This window comes from Peromyscus eremicus, chromosome 13, assembly GCF_949786415.1.
Source record: "Peromyscus eremicus chromosome 13, PerEre_H2_v1, whole genome shotgun sequence".
In the NCBI taxonomy this organism is placed as follows: Eukaryota; Metazoa; Chordata; class Mammalia; order Rodentia; family Cricetidae; genus Peromyscus; species Peromyscus eremicus.
This window is the reverse complement of record NC_081429.1, coordinates 637880-662855: the sequence shown is the minus strand read 5'-3', so window position 1 is coordinate 662855 and position 24976 is coordinate 637880. Positions and strand designations below refer to the sequence as shown.

The window sequence follows — 24976 nt, the reverse complement described above, 5'->3', positions numbered from 1 at the left end:
GGGGAACCCCAGGGCACACACACTTTCACTGTGTGAATATAAGTGTGGCACAGCACCTCAGTCAGAGGAGAGACAGCACTGGATCCTAAGTGGCAAGATTTGCTGTGACTTGGGACCCAGAGGGTGAATGAGAGTCTCACCTTCCATTCCCAGACACACCCAACACGGAGGGGTGAGTGGAGAGCAAGTCAGTAGTCAAAGGGTACATACACAATGTCTTTGGACCACATTTTCATATCTGACCTTTTCTGAGAGTGTCTGGTTGGGTTGTCTCTGTGAACTCAGACAGAGGGTCACTCTGACGTCAGCTTGGCTCTTCTCCTGATTACTTGTGTGTTCTTTTTGCTCTCCCTTGACTCATGCTTACTGAACATGGTTGGTTCTGCACCTTCTCTCATACCTCTTTCTTATGTTTTAGATCATATAAGATCCTTTCCTCTGAACTCCTTGAGAGTAAACAGTCTTACCCACAGTCTGTCTCTAGTATTTGACACTGAAGTGGTAAAAATGAGTCTTGATTTGAAAAGATTAAATGCCTTTATAAATAATAAAATATAGTTTACTGAGTCCAACTAAGAAATATACATACATGTTTTTTAAAATTTCTTAATCCAATTAAGAAATATACATACATACATGAACAGCCTGGTTTTTCAAAAGAAATATTTATAGTGACTTATTAAAGAAAATGAACCATAGAATTTAGGACATAGAATTTGAGGAGGGCTCAAATAACTCACAAAGGTCTCCGATAATGATTAAAGGTGAGGAAACAAGATAATCACCACTAACAAAAAAAATTATTACCCAAATATTTTTCCTTTAAAAATAATCACTGAAGAAATACTTGTATATAGAACTCTTTAATTGCAGTACTTTTTGAGGTCATCTGCTCACTGGTTTGTTCTAGAGAGTGCTAATGACTACCAGAAAGGGTACCAGCAGCAGATGGCTCAGTGTGTGCAACTCACAGGACTGGCAGCTCTACTCAGATGAGGTTCCATTGTGGCCCCTCCCATGATAATACAAGGTCCTCAGCAAATTTCTTCTTTTTTAAAAAATTCTATTTATTTATTTATTTATTTATTTGCTTACTTACTTATTTATTCATTAGCTTTTGATAGAAATTAAAACAGTAATAAGGAAGGGTTTAATAATTGGTTAACCATTTTGATTGAATAGATATACACTCTCAAGATGGAGTTAGGGAAATCAATTACAAAACAACCTCTAAGGAAAGGTAACTGTCAGAGATGTAGCCATAGGCCCTAGGTTATATATCTCCATCACTGAAAAAAAAAGTTTATAAAGAAAGCCAGGAGAGAATGTAGCCTGGGCTTCAGTTCATGTCGGGGTTGACAGGAACTCTATATGGAAATTTGTGGGGGAAGGATGGCAGATTTAAGACCTGTTGAAATTGAGTGGCTTTCAAGGGGGCTAAGTTATTTAATCTTTTTGTTCTCCAGTTTGACCTCTGTAAAGTTGTTTTATTGTAGTACCCACCTCAGAGGATGGTAGTAGATATTTTCTGAATCACAACAGCTAAATTATCCATGGAGATACAAGTATCTGGGTGACAACCAGGATGATGATGAAGATGAAGATGATGATGATGATGATGATGATGACAATGATGATGATGATGACGATGATGAGGAAGAGGGGGGTGATGAAAGTGCTCTGAGGTTTTAGTAGATCCTTTCCCTAGCTTGTCTGACCAACACTTTACATATCAATCCTTTCCTTATTGAAGCCAGTAAGAATAATCTATAAAACTCACCCATTTCTAAACAAACAATAGGTCACTGCTGAGATAGAAGATTCAAAAAATATTTTAAAACATCAATGCAATAAAGAGAGGAAAAAAATACACAATGAAGAAGTGAGAAAATGGAAACAGCAAAAAATAAAAGACAACCTTCCCCTCAACAAAAACAAACCAAAGGATGTCATGAGGAACTAATACTGAACAGTCAGGCAATGAGTATGATTAATCCTATAGTGCTGATAGCTTGGTTTACAATTATGGATAAGTTGAAGACAGGCTATGCGCTTGCTGGATCTTACCTGCTTCATGCTTGTGTAGCCCTGTGATGGGCTGATACTATGGTCATCTCTGTCTATAGATGGCGAACTGAAGTTTGATGGGTTAAGTAGGCTTAACCAAGCTTGTGCATTTAATAAAAAGTGGGACAGAGATTTAAGATTGGCTAACCTGAAGTAGGGATATCTCATCAGAAGTAAAGCTACTCACAAACAAGCTTACCTATGGGTTTTTTTCTGACCCATAGTAGATAGTTTTGCTGTCTTTTGTTAATTGCCTGATCAAAGAGAAATAAAAACCATGGAAATACCTTATAAATTAAATATTTGGTTTATAAGGCTTATATAGTGTCTTTCTCTTCATCATAGTAAGATTGACTAAAATAGAAGCAGCAATGGATGATATAAGAGCTTCAGACATTTACCCAGAATGGTTGAAATGAAGCTTGACTAATCTACAGACAGCATTATGGGGGAAGATCTTGTACTATTAAGTATCATTGGCATTATCAGTGTCAGCAAGAGTTTGTGAGACTTTCTACAATGTGAGCTTTTGAATGTGGGGACTTGGATACCTAATTGAAGTAGCCTATAGTGAAGGCTGCACTGGCAATGCATGCTGGATTAAGGAATTGAAAATTATATGCCTCCAGGGCAAAGTCAGCTGGGTGTGTGACTGAGCTGAGCCAAATGGAACCAATTAATGTTGACTTGGTTGTGGATTAAGCTTTGTTTACCAAGTCCATTCGCTGGTGGGAAGTCAAGTTTCTTTATCATTCTTGTTTGTAATTTAATTTGCTAATTGGCTTTTTAAAGTTTGTGGGAACTTTGGGTTAAGCTGTAGAAACCCAGATTTTATGAGCATGTTGGATGCAACTAAGGAAATGTAAAAGTTGTTTTAAATTTACATGCTAACTAGGCACCTGTTTTCAATTTGTTGCCTTGAAAGATGTTACTTTTTGGAATAAGTTCAGGGAGCCAGAGTTGTATTTGAAGCAGAAGATGGAAGGAAGCAGGCACTGGGATGCTGAAATCCATCTTAACAAGTCACATAATTTCCCTGGCTCTCACTCTTTCTGTTGCAATCAATAGGGGATTTTATGGGAGATGTGGTACCCAAATTTCCTACATCCACCTATGGAGCTGCAAATAGAGTAAATTCCAATAGTACCATAAAAATAATTCCTTGTAATGATTCTAAATCATAGATGCATGGGTCATGTTCCAGGTCAGCATGTGGAGGATGGAAGCCATGGTGAATAAGAGTATTATATGTTTTAGAGCAAAATTTAATGTTTAAAACCAGTATAGCTTAAGAAAGGATCTGTGTGGCCCAGGATGGGTGTGTATGAGAATCACTTAGTGCTTTCTCTCATGTCATGATGCTGTATCTCCAGATAGTGCTGAACCTGTTTGCTCACCCAGTATTTTTACTCACTTATGTTGTAAAATACTCTTTTTGGCCCACTTTTTAAAAGTTGCTTATTATGTGGATGTATTTATCAGTTTTTCCCTGTTTCTTGGAAATACGGCATCCTTGTTTATGGAGACCTGGGATGGTTTTATTTACAAACTAATTGGATTATTAACAAGAGTAACCTTGTTTAAAACATTGTTTTTGACAAGAAAAAAAGGACCTTTTTCTCCTCATTAGTAGTGACTTGGCCACTTAAGAACCAACTCCTTGTTTATCCAATGTCTGTTGTTTTAACTGCGGCACAGCAGCTGCACCTTAATCTACTATTTTGGCCAGCAATTGTGGCTCCACAGTTACTGGCCTGCTTCTCTGGCAGTGGACTGGCCAGTCAGGCCACAGCCTGGTGGAAATTCTGTTCCTGCAGGCACTGGATCTGCCTCTTCCACTGAAGGTAGCTTTAACTAAATCTCTATCATTCTATTTATAAGTAAGACTTGAGATTCAGAGGCTGAGGTGAAAACCTGCTAGCTGAGAGGGGTTGAAGAGCACCTAGCTAATTTTCTCTCCATGTTGGCGTCTCCTAAATAGAGTGTCCTTTTGTTCCACCAAACAAACAAACAAACAAAAACCTGTGTTACTCCACAACCCTCTTTACTTTTTCCTGTCCATCTCTCTATCTCTTCCAGGTGCCTCTGATGCACTATGATTACTTTCCATCAACTAGCTGCTAACTCAGCCTCCTAACCCAAGGTTAATTTTATTTAATTAACACAGATGCAAACTTAGGGTTTATAATGTGATCAAATATCCCCCAACAAATATCTGCTCAAGCTTTAGGCTGTGGGACATGTGAAAATCAGTGAAAAAAGTCTTTTTCATACTGGGAGGTAAATATGTAGTGGACCCACTATGTGTGTCGGTTAACTTTGAGTGATGTCTACAAGCATGTTCTGGTTTTTGTTTGTTTTTTGTTTTTGGTGTGTTTCAAATTAATTTCAAAGTTGGTTAGTTAAGTCAGCAAGCAGTAATTTATTGTGCCAGAATCCTTCAGTTTGGACAGGACTCCAGGAGGCAGCTGGAGCAGTTCATTTGGAATCTATGGTCTGCTTCAAGATGGCAGCTTCAAGAGCTGATGGTGTTTTAGAGGAACAGCTGCCTTTCAAAATGATTTTCCATGGTTGTGAATCGGTACTGTGATGTTAGTGAGGACCTAAGTTGGACTATCCTGCTTAGTCCCTATGTATGCCTGCCCCTGGGGCTGTTTGTGATTCATCATAGCATGACAGCTGGATTTCCAGTTTACTGCTTGCACTGGGAGGGACCTAGACATCTTTTCTGATGGTAGGTATATCAAATAAGTCATAACTAATTTGACATCTTTTCCCTTGCCTATGTAAGTTGTTTATTTTAGTACCCATTGGTATTTCTTACAGTGTTCCTTAACTTGTACTGCTCTTTTGTTATTATTTAATGTACTTTCAATGGGTATAAATTTTAGTTCTTGGTCAAGGATGAGAGGCATTTTAGGGTTTATAATGGAAATGTTTGTAGCAGAACAAAAGAATACATAAAGCATAAATGTAGTATTTCAGTTTCATAAGTGGTGGGGAGGTCTCTGGGGGAGAAAAGTGTCATGAAGGCTCAACTGAAGGGACAAATTATAGAAGAAGAGTTTGAGGAACAGTGAATTAATTCAAAGATAGAATCATTTGTCCTCTCTTCCACAGAGCAGATTCCAGCGCAGTCCCAGGAGTCAAATGTCACGACCCATCTTTTTATACCTGAGGCTCTTTCACTCACCCTTCTTCCACAGCATCTTTCAGCTGATTGTAAGAGGCCTGCTTCTCTTCCTCCCTTACCTAACACCGAGACACTGGGGCTGTATGTCACATACTTACAAAATGGCCCACAATCAACATTCAGTAGCCTGAGTTAGAATGGAAGAAGGAGCTTTGTCTTAGTTTGAGGGTCTTCCGGAAGCAGTCCCTGAGATAAAGGATTGAGTACAAATTGATGCTTCTTCAGTATAGGAAGCACTGGTGCAGATGAAGGAAGTGGATGGGGAAGATACTAATTAAAGGGGTGCTCTAAAGCTAGCCACAATACGGACGTGAGGGGAGTGTGATCCTTAGAAAAAGATTCAGAAATATGAAAAATAAAACAACAAACAAACAAAACTTCACCATCCCTAACTCAGAGTTAACCCAATTGAAGTGCCTGGCAGCTGAGGTGGGAATCCACACTCTCATTTTCTTACCCATTGGTTGAGGACTCCAGGGATGTGAATTAAATTGTACCTTTTTCTATGGCTTTGGAAGGAGTCTTAGGTGCACAGGCAAGGGCATTCTTAGTGTTGGCTCTATTCTGTCTTTGTGCTTTATCATTAAAACAATGAGGATGAATGACCTCTGTTTGGAAATGGGTGACTCTCAATGGCAATATCCCTGGTTGAAGTTCTGCTTTGTGAAAACAGGAAGCACAGCTGTCCTGTTTAACTTTGTGTGCCTCAAAGGGTGGCTGACTCAGTAAATAAGAGGATTAATGAATTTGGTTTTATAACCCTGCAAGGGAATTTAAGATGTGTGTTTTTTATTGTGTCAATTCAAGGGAAAATTGAGTTGTGGAATAGAATATTTGTTTAACTATGTAAAGATGTGTTGCAAAAATAATTGTTTAACTATGTAAAAATGTGTTGCTTTTGTTTATGCTGTGTTTAATTATGTAAAGGTATGTTGCTTTTGTTTATGCTGCATTTTTTTTTAACTATGTAAAGATGTGTTGCTGTTTCACCTTGCCTGCCTAAGGTACCTTATTGATCTAATAAAAAGCTGAATGGCTGATAGCTATGTAGAGGAGGGCTAGATGGGTCTGGTAGGCAGAGAGAAAAAGGAGCCAGTCAGCCAAACATGGAGGAAGCAGGAAAAGCAGGATGAACAGTACATAAATGAGGTAAACAAGCCTTGGGGCAGCACATAGATTAATAGAAATGGATTAATTTAAGTTTAAAAAGCTAGCTAGAAACAAGCCTAAGCTAAGGCCAAGCATTCATCATTAATAATGTCTCTGTGTCATGATTTGGAGGCTGGCAGTCAAAGAAAGCTTAGCTACAGACATGGGGGTTGGTAATGAACCCTGGCAGGTGTTTAGGTGCCTTGGCTTTTATAACCTCATAGAAATAAACCAACTAACTACAAAGTAAATCTGTTGTTGGCAGCTTGAGCTGCTTATTGAACCACTTTTATTTTTTGTGACTATGCAGCCTAGAGTTCATGCCCACTAAGTTCACACCCTCAGGCCAGCCTAATTACCACTGGGGTCTAGTCTTGGGTATTTAGGTTTAGGTAGATTCAAGAGATGTAAAAACAAGCAATATTGATGAATGATGAGCAATGAAATGTCTTTGCTTAGGTGAGCAACCTTGGTGGGTCTGTCTTCCCTTCCCTTCCTGTGAGATGAACTGTGCCCACTGCTTTTGACATATGTTTTCAAATACTACATGCTATTACATCAGAATGTCACTGTATTTGAAGAAAAGGCTGAAAAAGAGGGAATGAAATTACAGTGAGGTCATTCTCAAGGGTCCTAATCCAACATGACTAATCTCTTCACAAAAAGAAAATTTGGACACAGAGCCAGAAACAGAGGAAAGATAATGTGCAAACACACAGGAGAAAAAAAAGGACCACATATTTGGATCAATGCAGCTACAAGCCCAGTTTTGCTAGGGATTTCTGATAGCTGGAAGAGGCAAGGGAGGCTTGTTCGCTAGAGCTGTCAGTGATTATGTATGATTCTGTTGACACCTGCTCTCCTACTTCTAACCCTTAGATTGAAAATACAACAAAGTCATTGTTTAAGCCAACTAGTTTCTGGTATTCCACTACACAAGATCTTTCCATCCCCCCACCCCCACCCCCTGCTCCTTTTTGTCAAAATCTTTTTCAAATAGTTGTCCTCCCCTCTTCTGACTTTTTGTACCCTTCCTTTTGCATGCTGTCCCTGTCGACATTTTATGTGTACTCTGAGTTCTCCCTGAACATGCTACACTCACTCCATTCAGAGGAAGGCTATAAAGCTTCCGCCTTGGATGGTACAAACTTCCTCATTTTCTCACTGCTGTGGTTTGAGCTCTTTGCTGACAAAATGGGAGCTGTTCCTGTTGCTGCAGCTAAGAAAGACTAGCTACGGGGCAGCCTGCACCTTCTGCGTGCATCTGTATACTACTACAGAGTCTGCCTTGTCAGAGGGAATTTGTGAGATTTCATTGGACTTGAGTGTATTGTAGCCATTGCTCAAAGTCCCCATGGCACAGAGCATTCAGCATCATTGCAGTGAGTCTGTGTACTTGGTTGTAAATTTGGACCAAATGCATTGTCAAGGTGATTTCTAAGATGGATTAGGGCAACAAAGAGATGGAAGGGGATCAAGTGGGAGGAGAATTGCATGACTTGGGTGTTGTTTGCCTGGAGACATTGCTTTAACATTCTGATTGCACTCTGCCTAACTCACGTGTTTATTCCTTTACTTATTAAACATTCATTTGGTGATGATCATGAGCTATTTTGTTTGGGACTGTTGAGATGAAAAGGAGCCAATGTATAAACAGAGCTGTGGGATGTCTAGCCACAGAAATACTAATTATTGTCCAGCCACAAGGCAAGGAGGGAAGCTGGTTCTGCCTGGGCCACAAGGTGAGAGAATGCAGAGAAGTCTAATTAATGTGATGGCAATTGAGAGGAGTGTCAGCGAAAAAGTAGAGTTGCTGTATCTGGAAATGTGTGCAACTTTTACTTTAAATAAAGGAAACTCCCCTCCAGGCATCATGTCTAGCAATTAAATCCTCCTCTATAGATGATTTTGCAGCACGATGACCTCCACTGAGTCCTTATCAGAGTGAACTCTGGATTGCCAAAGCTCTGGCATGTCACCTTTCTGACCACTTGAAGCCCAAGGACAAAATTATTTTTAGTTTCCTTCCAAACTGCCAGAAAGATGCTCATTCCTGCATAGCCTTGTACATGAGTCTCGTCTAGCACAAACCAAGTGGAAGAAAAACCAAATGTGTGTGAACAGAAATGTAATTGTGTTTATAGCACTTGTGGGCATGTGTTGAGTTCTGATGAGCAAGAGGTTCACAGTCACCATGAGGCAAAGCCTTTCTACTCAGAATGTGAAGGTGACCTTGAGCCTGTTCCTGGGGAACTGAAATGAAGTCCTTTGGGGAAAATGTGAGAAGGTGTTTGGAATCTTAAGCTCATAATATTTGGTCTGATTTCTGAAGCTTCCATTGTCTTTTATTCTTTTCATTAAAAAAAAAATGTTTGCTCAGATTTGTCCTGAGTCTCTGTCCTGAGCTCTTGCTCTTTCAGAGGAAGATAAGCACACTATGTCCTTTCTCCCTGTGCCCTAGCTTTGATTGGGTTTTCAAAGGAGGCCCATTGTTTTCTGAAGCTCTCCTCTATCAAAGAAGGACATGGATGGGATCTACTTCATCTGTGCCTCAGCTGCTATTGTTACAAATAACTTACATGACACTTTGCATGAAATCCATGTGCACTGGCTTTTTAAATGATAGGAAATACAAATTAACAAAGAGAAGTAAGAAAAAAAATTACAAGCAGTCCAACAGCCTAGGAATAGCTCATATTCATATGTTTGCATCTGTGTTTCCAGACATTTGTAAGTAGTTGTCTAGAAGGGAAATGATAAAGACTTGTGTGTGTGTGTGTGTGTGTGTGTGTGTGTGTGTCTCTGTGTGCATGTGTATATGTGTAAGGGCATGTCTGTGTGTATGTGCATGCTATGTCTATTTGTGTGTCTGAATATGTCTGTCTCTGTGTGTATGTGTGTGTCTACATGTGTGTCTCTGTGTGTGTGCATGTGTATAAATGTGTTTGTGTAAGTGTGTGCATGTGTGTATCTGTATGTGTGTGTGTATCAGTTACTACTCTAGCTATAAAATGAGCACTGTGAGGAATGAAAATTTATTTGCCCTGCTTTTGTTAAAGTATTATTAGAAATGTAAATGTAAATAATCTTTACATTGTATCTGATAGTTGATAAAAGATCACACACACACACACACACACACACACACACACACACACACCCCTTAATTTTCCAGGAAAGATGTTTTATGAAAAGGCAGGAAAGGCTCAGAGAAGTATATACAACCTAACCATAGTCTAATATTTTGATGTGTAGTAGAGCTAGTATTTTGGGAGTTCCAATACCTTCTAATTCATAGTATGAGTACATTAACATTACAAAAATGAGGTATGTTAGCCAGTTCTAAATGGTGGAGTGACAGCTTCTTTGTCTTCTTTAGACTGAAGTAGCAGAAGAGACCTATGAGGGCATGGGCATGTTGATTAAAAACTGAGGCAGCCATCAGCTATATGGACAGGTGATAGGAGTCACCTGGAAGGTACTTCTCAGTACTGTGTAATTCCTCAAGAGGGTTGCAGGTCTATTTTCAACATTGACTTATGAAGGAGGGTAGTGTTGATGTCTATGAGAAAAAGTGGTGGAGGAGGGAGGGTTGCTGACCACACTAGATACGGGTTGGCATCCAGAGGGATAAAAGTATCTAGTAGGAAAAAGTCAAGATTTAGAGGGACTGGCAGACAATGCTGATGTGTGCTTTAGGACACTTAACACATGCGTTCCAAACATTCTTTGATGTACTTTGTTTTTTAACTTACTAAAAATAAGAGTTTTACTACTGGCTTCTGTCTAAGATGTAGAAAGCTGGAAAAAGCATTGCCTTCATTTTATTGACAAGAAAAAAATCATAGAATTAATGAAAACATACCTTCTCTTAGATACATAGACGTACTCATCACCATCTACTCCATAAAGAAGTTTCTCTGATGAGGGTTGAAGTTATACTAGTCTATGGTTATAACAATAAGTTATTAGGAACCAGTTTAATACCATGTCCCTTTAGCAGAATAATAGTAATAGGTTGTTACCTATCACCCATGTCATGGCTAAGCCTAGGTTCTTGGACCCAATAATGGTGACAGATTTGAGTTTCAACTTATGGAGCAGGCTTAAAATTCAATCAGGAAGTTATTAGTTACTTCCATGACGTTAGTGCCACTGTTACACCAGGAGGCACATCTTGTCAGTCACTATTGTTGCTCATAGAGTTAACAGATGATTACTTTTCTTCTTCAATAGTATACATAGCACCTTCCAGCAGTATGGAAGCTAGTCAGTAGGGGTGAAGCTTCCAGGTGAGTACTAACTTGATATTTTCATGTTCTGTGTCTTAAGCATGTGATATATTCAGCCATAGGGTCTTTCTGTCAAGTTGCATAGGGTGACCAAAAACATTGAAAATAGCCTGTAATATTTAGGGGTCAACTTGATAACCCTGATGAACAACTACAAAAAAACTAATACATTCTTAGTTCTGCAATTTTCTATTTGTTAGCCTGTGGCATCCAGTGGTGGTTTTGTAACCCTATTATAGGGTAACTCTGTTCCCCACTCTCCCCATCCTTCCCACTGTTTCCACCCTATCACTGATCCACTATCAGTTCCTTCCTACACATTAACATATATTTCCTAGAATAGGATACACTGTTCTCAGAGTAACTGTTTAATGGGTCATCCATTACAGTATTACAGTGAATATCAACATTTTATTCCCTTTCATTTTTCTAATGCACTTAAAAAATCTTTTAAACCTATTTTTTAAATCTTCCATCTAATAAGGAAAACTTGGCTGTTTTTAGATTTTACTTTTTTTTTAACTTCTTTTAAGTATTTAATTTTTATTTAATTGGATCATTATGCTGTTAAATGTCTGCTCTGCTATATTAAATATCTTTTCCTACTACAGAATTCCATAGTGTAGAATGTGATACTCTTTTTTATATATAATTTTTACATACCAATCTGTTCTCCCTCCCTCCTCTTTTCCTGCTTCCCTCACCTACCCCCATCCCACCTCCATCTTCTCCTCATAGAGAGTAAGGCCTCCCTTGGGTAGTCAACACAAGCTGTTATACCATGTTGGGGATAGACCTAGCCCTCCCTCCTGCATCACGCCTGGGTAAGGCATTTGCACCATAGAGAATGGGCTAAAAAGCCAGTTCATGTACCCAGGGTAAGTCCTGGTCCCATTGCCAGGGGACTCACAAACACATCAAGCCACACAACTTTGACCCACATTCAGAGGGCCTAGATTTGACTTTTAAAAATATAACTTGTTCTACGTGCATATATCCTAATCATCAAATTGTTTGCTTCTAAACTGTACAAGATTTGTACAATGATCTTATGTTGCTCAACCTTGGTAGACTCAGTCATTGACTTAAATAGTAGTTTTTGATTAATGTGGGCTTGTCTTAGGTGACTCATTGGAAATACAGACGGTTTTACTTTTTACTTTTCTAATATGGAACCTATTAATTCCTTTTGCTTGTTTATTGCACTGGCTAAAGCCTGTGGTACTTGAGTATATGGAAATGTCACTCATGCTACTACCGGCTTATCATATCATGTCAGTTCTGCATAGATTTTGGTCACTTGATTTATCTCCTCATGGTGAGTTTTAATTCCTTGCCATTTTGCATGCCCAGTGAGGTTTCACTAGCTATAAGACATTTTGAATGATTTTTGTTGGATGCTGGCTAGAGAGTTTTTCCTTGTGTGTTCTGATTCTTCCACTCTCTATTGTTTATTTCATGAATTACCTGAAGACAAGCTGATCTTTTGGAATCTTCTTTTGAAGATTTGCAGGGAGCAACAGGGTTGCATGTAGTCTGAGTCATAATTATTACCCACCTTCCTTGAATGCTGCATCCACAGCCCTGTGTCTCCTGAGTTTCCACCTTAACTGGAATGAATAGACAGCTTGTACAGGCTCTGTGTGCATATCAGAAAGTACAATCTCTAATCCTTTCCAGCAGTTCTTTTCCAGCCTGGTTTGTTTCCTTTCATGCATATGCTGATCCCCTCTTAGATGAATATTTAAGAGAGTCCTTGCAAGCCTTACAGAATGATTTCTCTTTGTGCATTTCTCCTCTTTATTTCCCCAGGTTTGACCTCTGTCCCCTTAGCTGGAGAATAGTGAGTGCTGGACTCTCACTGTTTTTGTCCTCTCTGCACTGTGGCCTATAAAGGTCTTCAAGGCAGTAAGCTAGTTAGTAGGGTGACCTGTGTCACTGGGTTGCATCTCTTAGAGCTTGCCTCCTTCATTGACAGGTCTGCAAGGTGGTAAGATAGTCAGTAGTGTAATCTATCTCACTGGGTCATATCTTTGAGGGATCACCTACTTTGTTGACAGAGGGCCATTGCCTCAGTTTGTTGTTTCATAGTTTTTCAAAGTTGTCTTATTACTTTAAGTGGAGATTGCTCTCATTCCTGTTAACCCATGCTACTTGAAAGCAGAAGTAAAAACACAGAGTTTACCTAGTTGTTTCAGGGTTTCTGTTGCTGTGAAGAGACACCATGACCACAGCAACTCTTATAAAAGAAAAACATTTAATTGGGATGGTTGTATCTTTGGAGGTTCAGTCCATTATCATCATGGTGTTACATGGTGGCATGAAGGCAGACATAATGCTGGAGAAGGAGCTGAGAGTGGAGAAGTTACATCTTGATCCACAGGTGAGAGGAAGTGAACTGACTTACTGGGTGTGGCTTGAGCATATATGAGACCTCAAAGCCTGCCCCCACAGTGACACACTTCCTCCAACAAGGCTGTACCTACTCTGACAAAGTCACACCTTCTGGTAATGCCATGCTCTATGAGCAGTTAAACTACCACACTAGTTAAATTCTATTCAGTCAAACAAAATATACCACCAGTAGTGAAAAAGAGTTACCTGCTTAGAGAGGGTTGAAGTGTATATTCCTGCCCACTTGTATTGAGTGTAATGATGGGCAGCAATATTGGCCTGTTTGTTTTATTGCTTCTTTATATCTTCCACTCAGATACTCTCTATTAAATTTTTATAATTTAAATACAACAATTTAATTCAGCCATGCTTGAAATTTCTTTTATGAGAGGGTAAAAGTTTTATTCTGTGTTCTGGTGTTTGTCATTTTTTACACCCAAAATTGCAAATCCAAATGCTTTTAAGGGTCAACCAAATAATGGATAGGAATGAATTGAGGAAGACATAAAATGACTATTAAAAAGCTACTGGTACTTATTCAGGAAAAGAAATCTTGCCCTGGGGGTAAGGGGAGACTGTGGTCAATTACAGAGGAAAGCCCAGGGTCAGTAGAGGCAAAGGCAATAGCCAGCAAGAGCTAATTATTGCCTTGAGGGAATGCATGTTGTTTTGCAGACCTGTTGACTTTTTAAGAGAAGTAGAAAGCAGATTTTAATTATGTATCTAACAGTTTTTGAATAGCTTCAAATTTTAATCACAATGCAATCTTTGAATCAACTAGCATATAACCTGCAGGCCAAACATGCCTCTGGAATAATAGCTTGCAACCCATGCTTAGCAATAGAAGAACTGCTCACAATTAAAAGACTAGAAAACTAACTTTTACTCAGAGAAATAGTTTAGAAGGTAACAGAAATGACTTAGGAATGGAGCATGCCTTTTTTGTTACTGATCTGAGAGATCCATACGGACAGAGACACACATACTCTACACATACACACAGTAGACTCTCCTTATCTCTGATGTCACTCTTTGTTGTTTTGGTCATTCCCATAAATTGCTGTGTATGTTGCTGTGACAAAATATCTAACTGAAGCAACTGATGGAAGAAAGGGTTTTATCTTAGATCACAGTTGAAGGGACAGTCTGTCATGTCAATAGGAGCTGGAAGTGGGGTCACATTGAGTCTTCAGTCTGAATTCAGAGAACAGTAATTATGCCCAGGCCTTCCTGTCCTTTTTCTGTAGCCTAGGACCTCATTCCAGGGAATGGTGCTACTTACTGTTAGGGTGGGTCTTTATATATCCATTAAACTAATTAACATAATTCAGACATGCTCAGGGACTAGTTAATTTCTTACAGCATAGCCTAGAAAAAAAAGCCTCTGAATTAGTGGTTCTCAACCTGTGGGTCATGACCCCAAAAGACCATTGGAAAACACAGATATTTACATCATGACTCATAACAGTAGCAAATTACAGTTTTGAAGTAGCAATGAAAATAATTTTATGGCTGGAGGTCACCACAACATGAGGAACAGTATTTAAGGGTCACAGCACTGGGAAGGTTGAAAACCACTGTTCTAGATGATTCCAGAACCTTTCAGGTTAATAATTAATACTATCACAAACAGTCAACAACAGACCAAACATATTAACTGGGAAATTTCATAAGTAAAGAAAAGATAAATTTCCAATTGTGTTTCATTCTAAGAGGCATGGTGGACTCTCAGTATATGCATGAATGTGTACTGGCCTTTTGTATTATGCAGTATACACTACCCAGCTGTTAATAGTTTTGTGGCCCCCTTGATCCTTCAGTTTGACTGTGGGAAGGTGTTACAGTACTCTGTGTTTATCAGCCACCGTCCTACAGTCTAACAAGAGTGATGCTGGCAGTTCAGACCCACTGAGGAGAGATGCAAGGGTGTTTCCATTTAGTAGAAAGAGAAAAGTAGAGTGCTTTGAGATTGTAACATCTTGTTATAATCATTCCCTTGTATTAATTATGATTCTTAATCTCTTACTGTGCCAGTTTACAGATTAACTTCATGATAGGTATGCATGTGAAAGAAAAACCAGTTTGTCCAGGATTCAAATTCACCTATAGCTTCATTCATCCACTGGGAATCTTGGAATGTATGCCCTCCTGTGAATAAGGGAGGGATAGTCCAAGAATTCAAACATAATTTAATTAATATGTATATGCACACATACATATATGAACATGTATGAGTGTATGTTTATTTATATACACACATATATTTATATGCACACACTTGACATAGGCACATACAACCATCAATTCTCTGAATGAGGAGCCTCTCCTTGCCTAGAGTTTTTTACATGGGCTTGCTGACTGGGCATGTAGATATTTATGTGTTTCTCGCATGTACTTTCCTGAGTAATTCTGTGGTGTTGAAAAAATAAAAATGCTTCTACAGTCCAAATTGTAAATAAATTTGGGTGTGTAAACTCAACTATTTTCAGTTAGTTTAATAAAGATAGGCAGGCTTTTCAATGTACGGGTGTTTAGGTGCAGGCTTTTGAAATGAAGCCTGAATTGTTTTGAGTAAGATGTTCAATGGGAATGATTGACTTGGAACATGAAAGTAAATGTCAATATCCCATAGGTCTTTCTTTTCTTGAAACAATAGTCTAACAAAATATATTAAAAAGCTAATTCTTGAAGTCAAATGGTCCAATTTTATATTTGTTTCCTAGATTAGGGGAGATTATCCAATATGTATTTATTTTAAAAAAGGACAAATTAAATAGACAGAAAGTACCCTTTACATTAAAAATATTTAAATAAAAATACAATTTAGTTAGGTAAAAATTTCCTTTATTCACTCTTGATTACTTCTAATTATGTACAGATTATTTGCTATTTATTTTAAAAGCTATTTTGATTTTAGGCTTTTTCTGTGAACTGAATGAACAAAATATTTGGAAATGTAAAAATAGGCAAAATGTCTCATAAAAGTGACCAAAAAGCACCACCATGATTTCTTTTCTCGTATTTGGTGTCAGAATATACTTTATTTAAAGTGGAACAAGAGTGAACCCCCCGGGAGCATCATTCTTCTTATGGATGCTTTTGGCTGTAGTTCCAAAGCCTGTCTATGGATTTCGAGTACTTGTACAAATTAGAATTTGCTCAGAATACTGAAGTTTCCCATTACTCTCATCCCCCACTTATTCTTTCTGGTCCTCTTCAGAACATTTAGCATTTTTGAAGCTTCATTAGGGCACTGCTGAACTGGTAATGCAGAAGTTACAACTGACCACTGGGATTGGCTTTAAGAGGTAAGGTGAGTGAAAGATTAAAATTGTGAATCCATCCTAGTTTGAGAATAGAGTTTCTGGAATCTCATGAAAAGGGGAATAGGACTTGCCTTCCAGAGATGCTTTATGTTTTGGATACTGAATCAATACAAAGGTGAGATACACCCAATTTGAATTGGTAAAATATGTAAATCCTTGCTACCTAAACTCTGAGAGATTAATGTCTGAATAGGAGTAGAAAGTGATGCCAACTGTAAAATTATACAGGGCACGGTGATTACCCCATCCACATAATGGGGTTTGATTTAGAGGCTCTATTTTGGGATCACACATAAAGCACCAAATGCAGAAAGCTGAGCTTTGTTTCATTTGTCTAGGGCAGTGCCCTAATTTTCCCCATTATTCACTTCCCCTTATGAGTGACACATTTTCTTTATGGAGCTCTGTGCAGCTTCAGTGTAGAGTCAGCAGCCTTTCCAGGCTCCACTATGCCGTTCCTCCTTTGTTGCTTTTAAATAATGCTACTGGATTGCGTGCTTTGAAGTTGCATTATCTTTACTGCACCTGTTTAGCTGTGTGACGAGTCAGTGGTAGCCTTTGTTGACATGTCCGAGTCTAGCACTGGAAAGTTGATGGACTTGAGGAGACTGAGTCTCGGGTGAGGGACAAGGCCATGGAGTTCTGACAGAGTTGGGAATCACACTTAGGTCTTCCTAATGTAGTAAAGCCATTGTCATCAATTCATTGTCATTGCTGGTACACTATGTGGCTATCTCTTGAGACCTGGAAATTATCTTGCTGTGGCACAGTTCTGAGAACTTCATCTGAGACACAACTGCGAAATTACATGACCTATTTTATATCATGGCTTCTTATACACTTTGTACTTGTGAAATATTTTTACCAAGAAATTTTTTGTGACCTTTATGGATATGTGTATGTAAAATAGGCATGGAAGTCAACTGGTTACTGGTAAACCATAAAGATTATTTTGAAATAATTCCCTGGCAGACACATAATTTTATTATTTATTAAAGATGAAAACAATTTCAACTAATAATTAGGTAGACATGCTTATTTATTTTTACAAAGTAGATATATCTTGACTGAATGTGTGATACTGAGGACATAGAGTAGCTTCAACATTTTTCAGTGTTGATTGATATTTTAATTTTCTAATTGCCAATGTTGAGAATGCTAGTTTGTTTTGTATAAACACATAGTACAAAATGGCAGAAATGTACTTAAGGCCATGTTAGAGACTGCCGAAAATTCTGTCCTTATTACAAGGCAACAACCCAAGCATTCTTTTTTTGTTTTGTTTTGTTTTGTTTTTTGAGTCAGGGTTTCCCTGTGTAGTTTTGGTGCCTGTTCTGGATCTTGCTCTGTAGACCAGGCTGGCCTTGAACTCACAAAGATCTGCCTGGCTCTTCCTCCCGAGTGCTGGGATTAAAGGCATATGCCACCACCACCTGGCCCAAGCATTCATTTTTAAAATCAAATATTCTAGTACTACTGTGATAAATGTTGAGGAATGACTAGGTAGGAGAATATAGGAAGTTGTGCAGACTATCATATTTATATGAGAACAGAAAGCTTTGAATGTATGTTACAAACACTACAATCCATTACGTATGAGAGTCTCTAGTATGAGCCAAGGTGGTTTTAGGCAGTCTATTGGTGTTACACAGTGTGAAGGTATGTGCAGGGCAAAGTGTACATGTTGTGTGTTTAGAACCAAGGTGTAATGAGATCGTGCTACACATGGTAGACTGCTGTCAGCAACACCTGCATTTCATTACATCTTTGATTTTGAATTAGGTTTGATCATTGCACACTCATAAGCTTTTTTCCTATTGCCAATTTTGGTGAACCCCATATTCAGTTACTTGACCAGATATAAGGTTGCAAGCCAATTTATGAAGCAGTGTTTTAACAAAAATAGTATGTTTGTGTTTTGATGATTTAAAAATGTAATCTCATATCAATTTTGTTAGGGGCTGCATTTTATTTTCGTGGATATATTTATTTCATTACAAAATAATTTGTATTGTGTTATTTTTATTTACAAGGAACAGGTATCTGGATTAAGCCCACTAAAGCAGGAAAAAAAATGTACTGATTCATATTGTAAGAGCATCAGACACATCTGAACTGAGGAGCTGAAAGATACCAAGGGACTGTCTCTCCACATCACAGATTTTCTGTTCTCTATGGGTTTTCAGTCTAAGACTGACCTTGAAGGATAAGAAGGTTTCATTACCTATCTAACAGCTAATGTGTTTCTCTCCTAGAAGAGTCTTTTCAGCCAATCTTGAGTTTCCTATAAACCAATGCTTTTAGACATGGTACTCAGTCAGCCTATGACATGTGTAATTTCCAAAGTCCAGGATATAAATATTGGTGAAGTTTCCCCTAGGAAGGGAGCAGCCAAGTGTTCTTAGCAGAAATAGCTCCCATACTTACAATTGTACCCAAGACTTATAATAGCATGGTCAAAGTCAGATTTTATATTAATTTGTCATAAAAGACGAATCACTGCAGACACAACAGCTCATCAAGTATCTACATGATTTCCCCTCTTTATCTTCATCTTTTTCCATAGGAGGCAAAGAGGAAAAAACTATTAGCAGACAGAATTTCTATTTAAAGAATCATTTTCTTATCTTAGCTTTTTTGATCTGTCTTAAAGAGATCACCCAGGCTTGGTATTTGTCATGTGATTTGAATCTCTACAAACTGGCAGGAACCTCCAAACAGAGATTGACATTTTATTTCTTCTCCTGTTGTCCTGACCCCATATTCATCTGAGCACAATTATTCAGAAGGGGTGTGTGGCATGAATCAGTGAGTGACAGTTTGACCGGAGCCTGGCTGGCTGTGGACACCCAGGCTCTGAAGAGTTAGGTGGCTGAGGGTAATACAACCTAGCATGCTGAAGTTATTTTCCTACTCCTAATTTTGTCTTTCCTACCTTAAAATATGTTTTAAAATTTTTATTTATGTATGTATATTCCTGTGAGTGCAGGTGTCATGGAGGCTGCTGAGGCCTCAGACTGTCTGGGGCTTAGTTACAGGGGTTTGTGAACCATGATGTATATGCTAAGTGCTGAATTTGGGTGCTCTGGAAGAGCAGCAAGCTCAAACACTGGGTTCAGTCTCCACCTCTACAAAATAATGATAATAAGACTTGGGTGGTGTGTGTGTGTGTGTGTGTGTGTGTGTGTGTGTGTGTGTGTGTGTGTTTGTGTGTGTGTGAGTTCTCTGCTTTGGTGGAGTATTTGCTAGTACTCTAAATCACTGAGCCACCTCTCCAGCCCTTGGGTTTTCTTTTCAACTGTTCGGGTTTATTTTTTTTTTATTTTGCTCCCTTGCTGGTTAATTACAGGTTAGCAAAGGAACCTGTTGGCAGCTTCTAATCTCCTATGATAATGGCAGTAGTTTGGTGGTATTGTGTTCCCCAAAATATTGTGTACCCTAATAAACTTATCTGGGGTCAGAGACAGAACAGCCACTACATACAAAGGCTAGAAAATGGTGGCACTCACACCTTTAATCCTAGCATTCCAGAGGCAGAAATCCATCTGGGATCTCTTTGAGTTCAAGGCCACATTGGATACAGCCAAGCATGGTGACTCACGCCTTTAATCCTAGAAAGCAAGTCTTTAATCCCAGGGAGTGATGGTAGAAGGCAGAAAGATATATAAGGCGTGAGGACCAGGAACTAGAAGCATTTGGCTGGTTAAGCATTTGGCTGGTTAAGCTTTTAGGTTTTGAGCAGCAGAGTTCAGCTGAGAGCCATTCGGATACGAGGACACAGAGGCTTCCAGTCTGAGGAAACAAGATCAGCTGAGAAGTTGGCCAAGCTGAGGTTAGCTGTGGCTTGTTCTGCTTCTCTGACCTTCCGGTGTTCACCCCAATACTTGGCTCTGGGTTTGTTTTATTAATAAAAACTCTTTAAGATTCATGCTACAGTAGTGCCATGAAGACAATCTCCAAACTTCTAAGTAGTGTGACTATCTCACCTTCCTGAAAAGGAACCCACAGTTAGTGTCATTTTAGGAACTTCCTGTGTGTCAGGAGTCAGAACGAGACAATGTGGATCAATGGCTTCTTGAAGCTCCTGGAGTCTCACTGCACCATGGTAGAAGAGATTGGTGGCAACAGGCCCCTGCTCAATAGTTGATCTTCTGAGTGTCTCTTCTATTTATCTTCCTCATCTTTCTGCCCTAGTTTCTTTCTCAGAGGAAGCTTCTTTCTGACTTTATTCTTATGCTCAGTGACCCCCCATGATGTTCTTCAGAGAACCTACACCACTCTGCATTCCCAAACTCTACATTCCCAGTGGACAGAAACCATCGATAGGAGCCACACGGAGGCTTTCAGCCTCACATGAAAACTTGAGTCCTCCTCTCCCTTCCCCTTCCTTCCCCTCCTTTCCTGTCCCCTCCCCTCCTGTCCTGTTCCCTCTCATCTGTCTAACACTCTAGGAAATGTAAGGACAAATCTCTCTTCCATATCAGAGTTGGTCATTTTGTTTCCTAAAAGGTGGCTGCATCCATCAAGTTTCAACCAGAGACACAGAACTAGTAGGATATAAAGATCCCCCACAGAGGAATTCATGTTTGCAGTCTTGGGAGCTGGCTAGGTAAGCCAGAAGTGGAGACTGTAAGGCAGGCTGTCAGGAAGAATGGGCTAGGACTCCAGGACTTGGGGCTAGTACACAGTAGATATATTCTTCCTCACTGGGGAAGCCTGAGTTCAACTCTTAAAAGTCTTTTAGTAGATAATCCCACTTGGATTATCTAGGACAGTCTTACTTACTACAAACCTTCAGTTCTGTCTGCAAAACACCCTCACAGCAACAGCTGGGTGAATGTCAGGTTCAATAACTGGGCACTGTGGTGTCTGCCCACCAAAGTCCTCATTTGAAGATTCCTAAAATACGTACTTTGACATGCTATGAATTCCCAAACCTCTGCACCTTGCCATGAGTTATATGAAGTAGTTAAAGAACTGTTTGGGGCCAGGCAACAGTGGCGCTTGCCTTTAATCCCAGCACTTGGTAGGCAGAGCTAGATGGATCTCTGTGAGTTCTAGGCCAGCCTGGTCTACAGAGCGAGATCCAGGACAGGCACCAAAACTACACAGAGAAATCCAGTCTCAAAAAAATCGAAACCAACCAACCAACCAAACAAACAAACAAAAAGAACTGTCTGGGACAGTTTATTCTTAAATAAATATACTTATACACATACAGTATTGAAAAACAATGGGAGGTCCAGGAAGGACAACTTGGATAAGGTAGCTAGAAGATAAGTCTATGAACTTTGATTTAGAGGTCATCACTTTAAATCTGTGGTTTTTTTCCTTTTAATTTTTCTTTCAATAAATTAGTTTCCCTACCTTCCATAATGTTCCTTGGATCTCTGTGGTTATTGAGGCATCATTTTAGGTCCCTCTGATAGTTCATGGAATTAAACAGCTTGTGCATCTGTGGTTCTTATGTTCTTGAGAAAGACACACAGGAAAACAAAAACAACTACAAGATTATATAGAGGTGATAAGGTGTGGTGAATGATAAGAATAATAAGGGGAGGGGAGAGACAGTGCTGAGTATATGTGTGCAGAGTTATCTACATAATATGCAGGCTCCAGTGCAAAATGCAAATTCAATGTCTCCTAATCAGAGCATAGGAAAAACACATAAAGCTTTCTGCTTGGCTCATGAATCTCTTTCTGGGAATGTCCTCATGGTTTCTTATCATTATTTACTATTTAATTCTGCTCCAAGGAAAGAAAGCAGAAGCTCTAGATGACTGATGAGCTTCTATGGTGCAATGCTCACATTCAGTGCAAAGGTAGGGTAGAGTAACAGCGTGCAGTTGGCATTTCTTAGTTGAGCCTGTGGTTTGCTTTGATTCAAAGAATGAAGGGGCCTGCCCATTTGAATTTTATTTCTTAATATATGTGGATTGTGCCTCACCTTGGGCCAGGTGATGAGCAGGGAAGGACTGCAGGGGCAGTAACTGTGGTTCTTCCACCTCTCCCTTTCTTCCTGGGCTGTTATTTCAGTGCAGGCTGTTGCCCGGTACAGTGAAGGGATACCAGGGAAAGCATAGGAGAGGACTGCTGATCCCTTGTGTTTCTAGAACACAGCAGACTTTGCACTTGAAGAAAATTCTGGCTCCTAAGGGTGGCCTCTTGGGTTGTCTGTATCCCTGCTTCCTCAGTCATATGTTTAACCTCTTATCTTATACTCACCTCGACTTTTGATGCATTCTACATATCTGGTCTCATCAGAATTCTCAATCATAGGCCATCACTGATACAAGAGGGAAATGAAATGGGGATTGAGGAAGTCCTTGTTGTTACTGTCTCCTGAATGGCCATGCTCTACCCTGCCATGCAGTGTCACTTGCAAAACACCAATCCAAAGATATAATTGTTAAGAATTTTGAAACAAGAGTACTAAGCCAAGCAAGAAATCCTGTGAGGGTTTGGCTCTCTTGAGCATGAGGTTCTGTGTGCTTTGCAGGTTGCATGCTCATGAAATTAGAGGTGTGTATGTGTATGTGTACATGCATGTACACACTTTCAGATAGTACCGATGGTAGGGATATGTGACAAAGGCTTTTATGAAAGTAAGGAAGCCAGCCTTCCAGACACCTTGGGTAGAGGCAGCATGTTTAGAAGTTGCAGGACACGTGTGTCTTTGGTGTATTCTCAAACACCAAGGAGGCCACAGTGGCTGGATCCATAATTGAAAGCATGGGGTTGAGAGATAAAACCAGTGAGACAGTGAAACTCTGAGTTATGGATAGCCCTAGCAGCTAAAGTAAGAGCTGTAGGTTTTTCTATGATGAGATGAGGATACTTGGGAGAGTTTTAGTAAAGGTATGGCATACCATACCATATCTGGAGTTTAGAAGAATCCATTTGGCTTCAGTGTGGTGATAATTCATGTAGGGAGAAAGTTGGAAGTGAAGGAAACAGTTTGGATGCTGTTACAATAGTCTAAATGAAGATAAAACCTAGGGCCGGGTGGTATAATGTCCTGGTTAGTTTCTATTGACAGTGTGACAGGATCTAAAGTCACCTGGGAAGAGGAAACCTTAACTGAAGAAGTACCTCAACCATACTGATCTGTGGCCATGTCTGTGAGAAATGGTCTTGATTAATGACTGATGTGGGAGGCCCTGCCTACTGTGTGCAGCACTATCCCCAGGCAGCTGGACTTGAACAAGGCAGTGAGTAAGCCAGTAAGCAATATTCCTGCATGGTTACTGCCTCCAGATTCCTGTTCTGAGTTCCTGTCCTGATTTTCCTGAGTGACAGACTGTGATCTGGAAGTATAAGCTGAAATAAACCTTTTCCTCCCGAAGTTGCTTTTGGTCAGAGCATTTTATCACAGTAACAGAAAGGAAATTAGAACACCCAGAGAGCAATGGTTAAACACAGTCACATTTGGAACAGTTTTCAAAACTGATGCATTGGACTGCCTGTGCAGAAGATATGTCCCTAGAATCCTGGCTGGAGACAACAGAGAAGAACAGTCCACTGAGTAGAAAATTTCCCAAGGCCAGTTCAGGAAAGAGCTTGGTAGGGCAGAGAACAGAAGCCTTATGTGCTTTCCTCCATTGAGCACCTCTTTTGTCCTTTCCTGATCATCCTTCCTGGGAAAGCTGAATCTACACAGATTATGTCTCTAAGAATCCATACACATGATGCCTTGGAAAAGCTTCTCAGATGATCAAGTTCTGGGTGAGATGACACCACTATGAACTTGGGTCTTCTTGTCTCTGCTGGAGACTAGCTGTTCCCCACAGCTTCATTTTAGTTCAGTCTTCATAGGATTTTGCCCTCTTCGTTGAGTAAGTATCTCTTAGCCTTACTTACTATAACAGAGTTATTAAGACAAAATGTTTGCTACTAAGTTTGATGTGCAATTGAATCAAGATACACTTCTAAGTGATTTAATGTTCTTGTCTTATTTCTCTGTGTTTTTAGCACTTCCAGACCATGTTGAAGTCTAAATTGAATGTCCTAACACTGAAAAAGGAACCTATACCAGCAGTCATCTTCCATGAGCCAGAAGCCATTGAACTATGTACCACCACACCACTGATGAAGACAAGGACTCATAGTGGCTGCAAGGTAGAGGACACAGAGCCAACAGAGCTTCTCTTGTGGGCCAGCCACAAGCATTTGTGACATGAGGGTCTTGTTCCTAAGTGGCATTCATGTTTCAAGAAGGCAAATATTACATGATTAGCAATTAATGAATGATATTAGTTTGAACTCACATCCTGATTATTTTCTCTCAATAATATAACATTCCTCATAATTTGGGGGTCATTCATTAACCATATAGGTTTTAGTATGTGTGAATAGAATAGTATTCTTATTGTTCTTTCAGTGACTATATGGAACTTTAAATTTCATAAAGGAAGTCTTATTTTATAAGAATGATTTTCCATGCATTGGTGTGTGTGTGTGTGTGTGGGTGTGTGTGTGTGTGTGTGCCTGTGTGTATGCATGCAGGTGCTCGTGGAGACTGGATGAGCATTGACAGATCCCTTGGAGCTGGAGTT

General features: G+C 39.5%; 1 protein-coding gene across 1 annotated transcript in view; it reads left to right on the top strand.

Annotated features, from left to right (window-relative positions):
* Pid1 (phosphotyrosine interaction domain containing 1) overlaps window positions 1–24976 on the top strand; it is a 237567-nt gene that overhangs the window by 88403 nt on the left and 124188 nt on the right. Inside the window, exon 2 of the mRNA XM_059278109.1 lies at window positions 24393–24539. Coding sequence (XP_059134092.1) covers window positions 24393–24539 — 147 coding nt within the window. The remainder of the gene's footprint in view (window positions 1–24392; window positions 24540–24976) is intronic.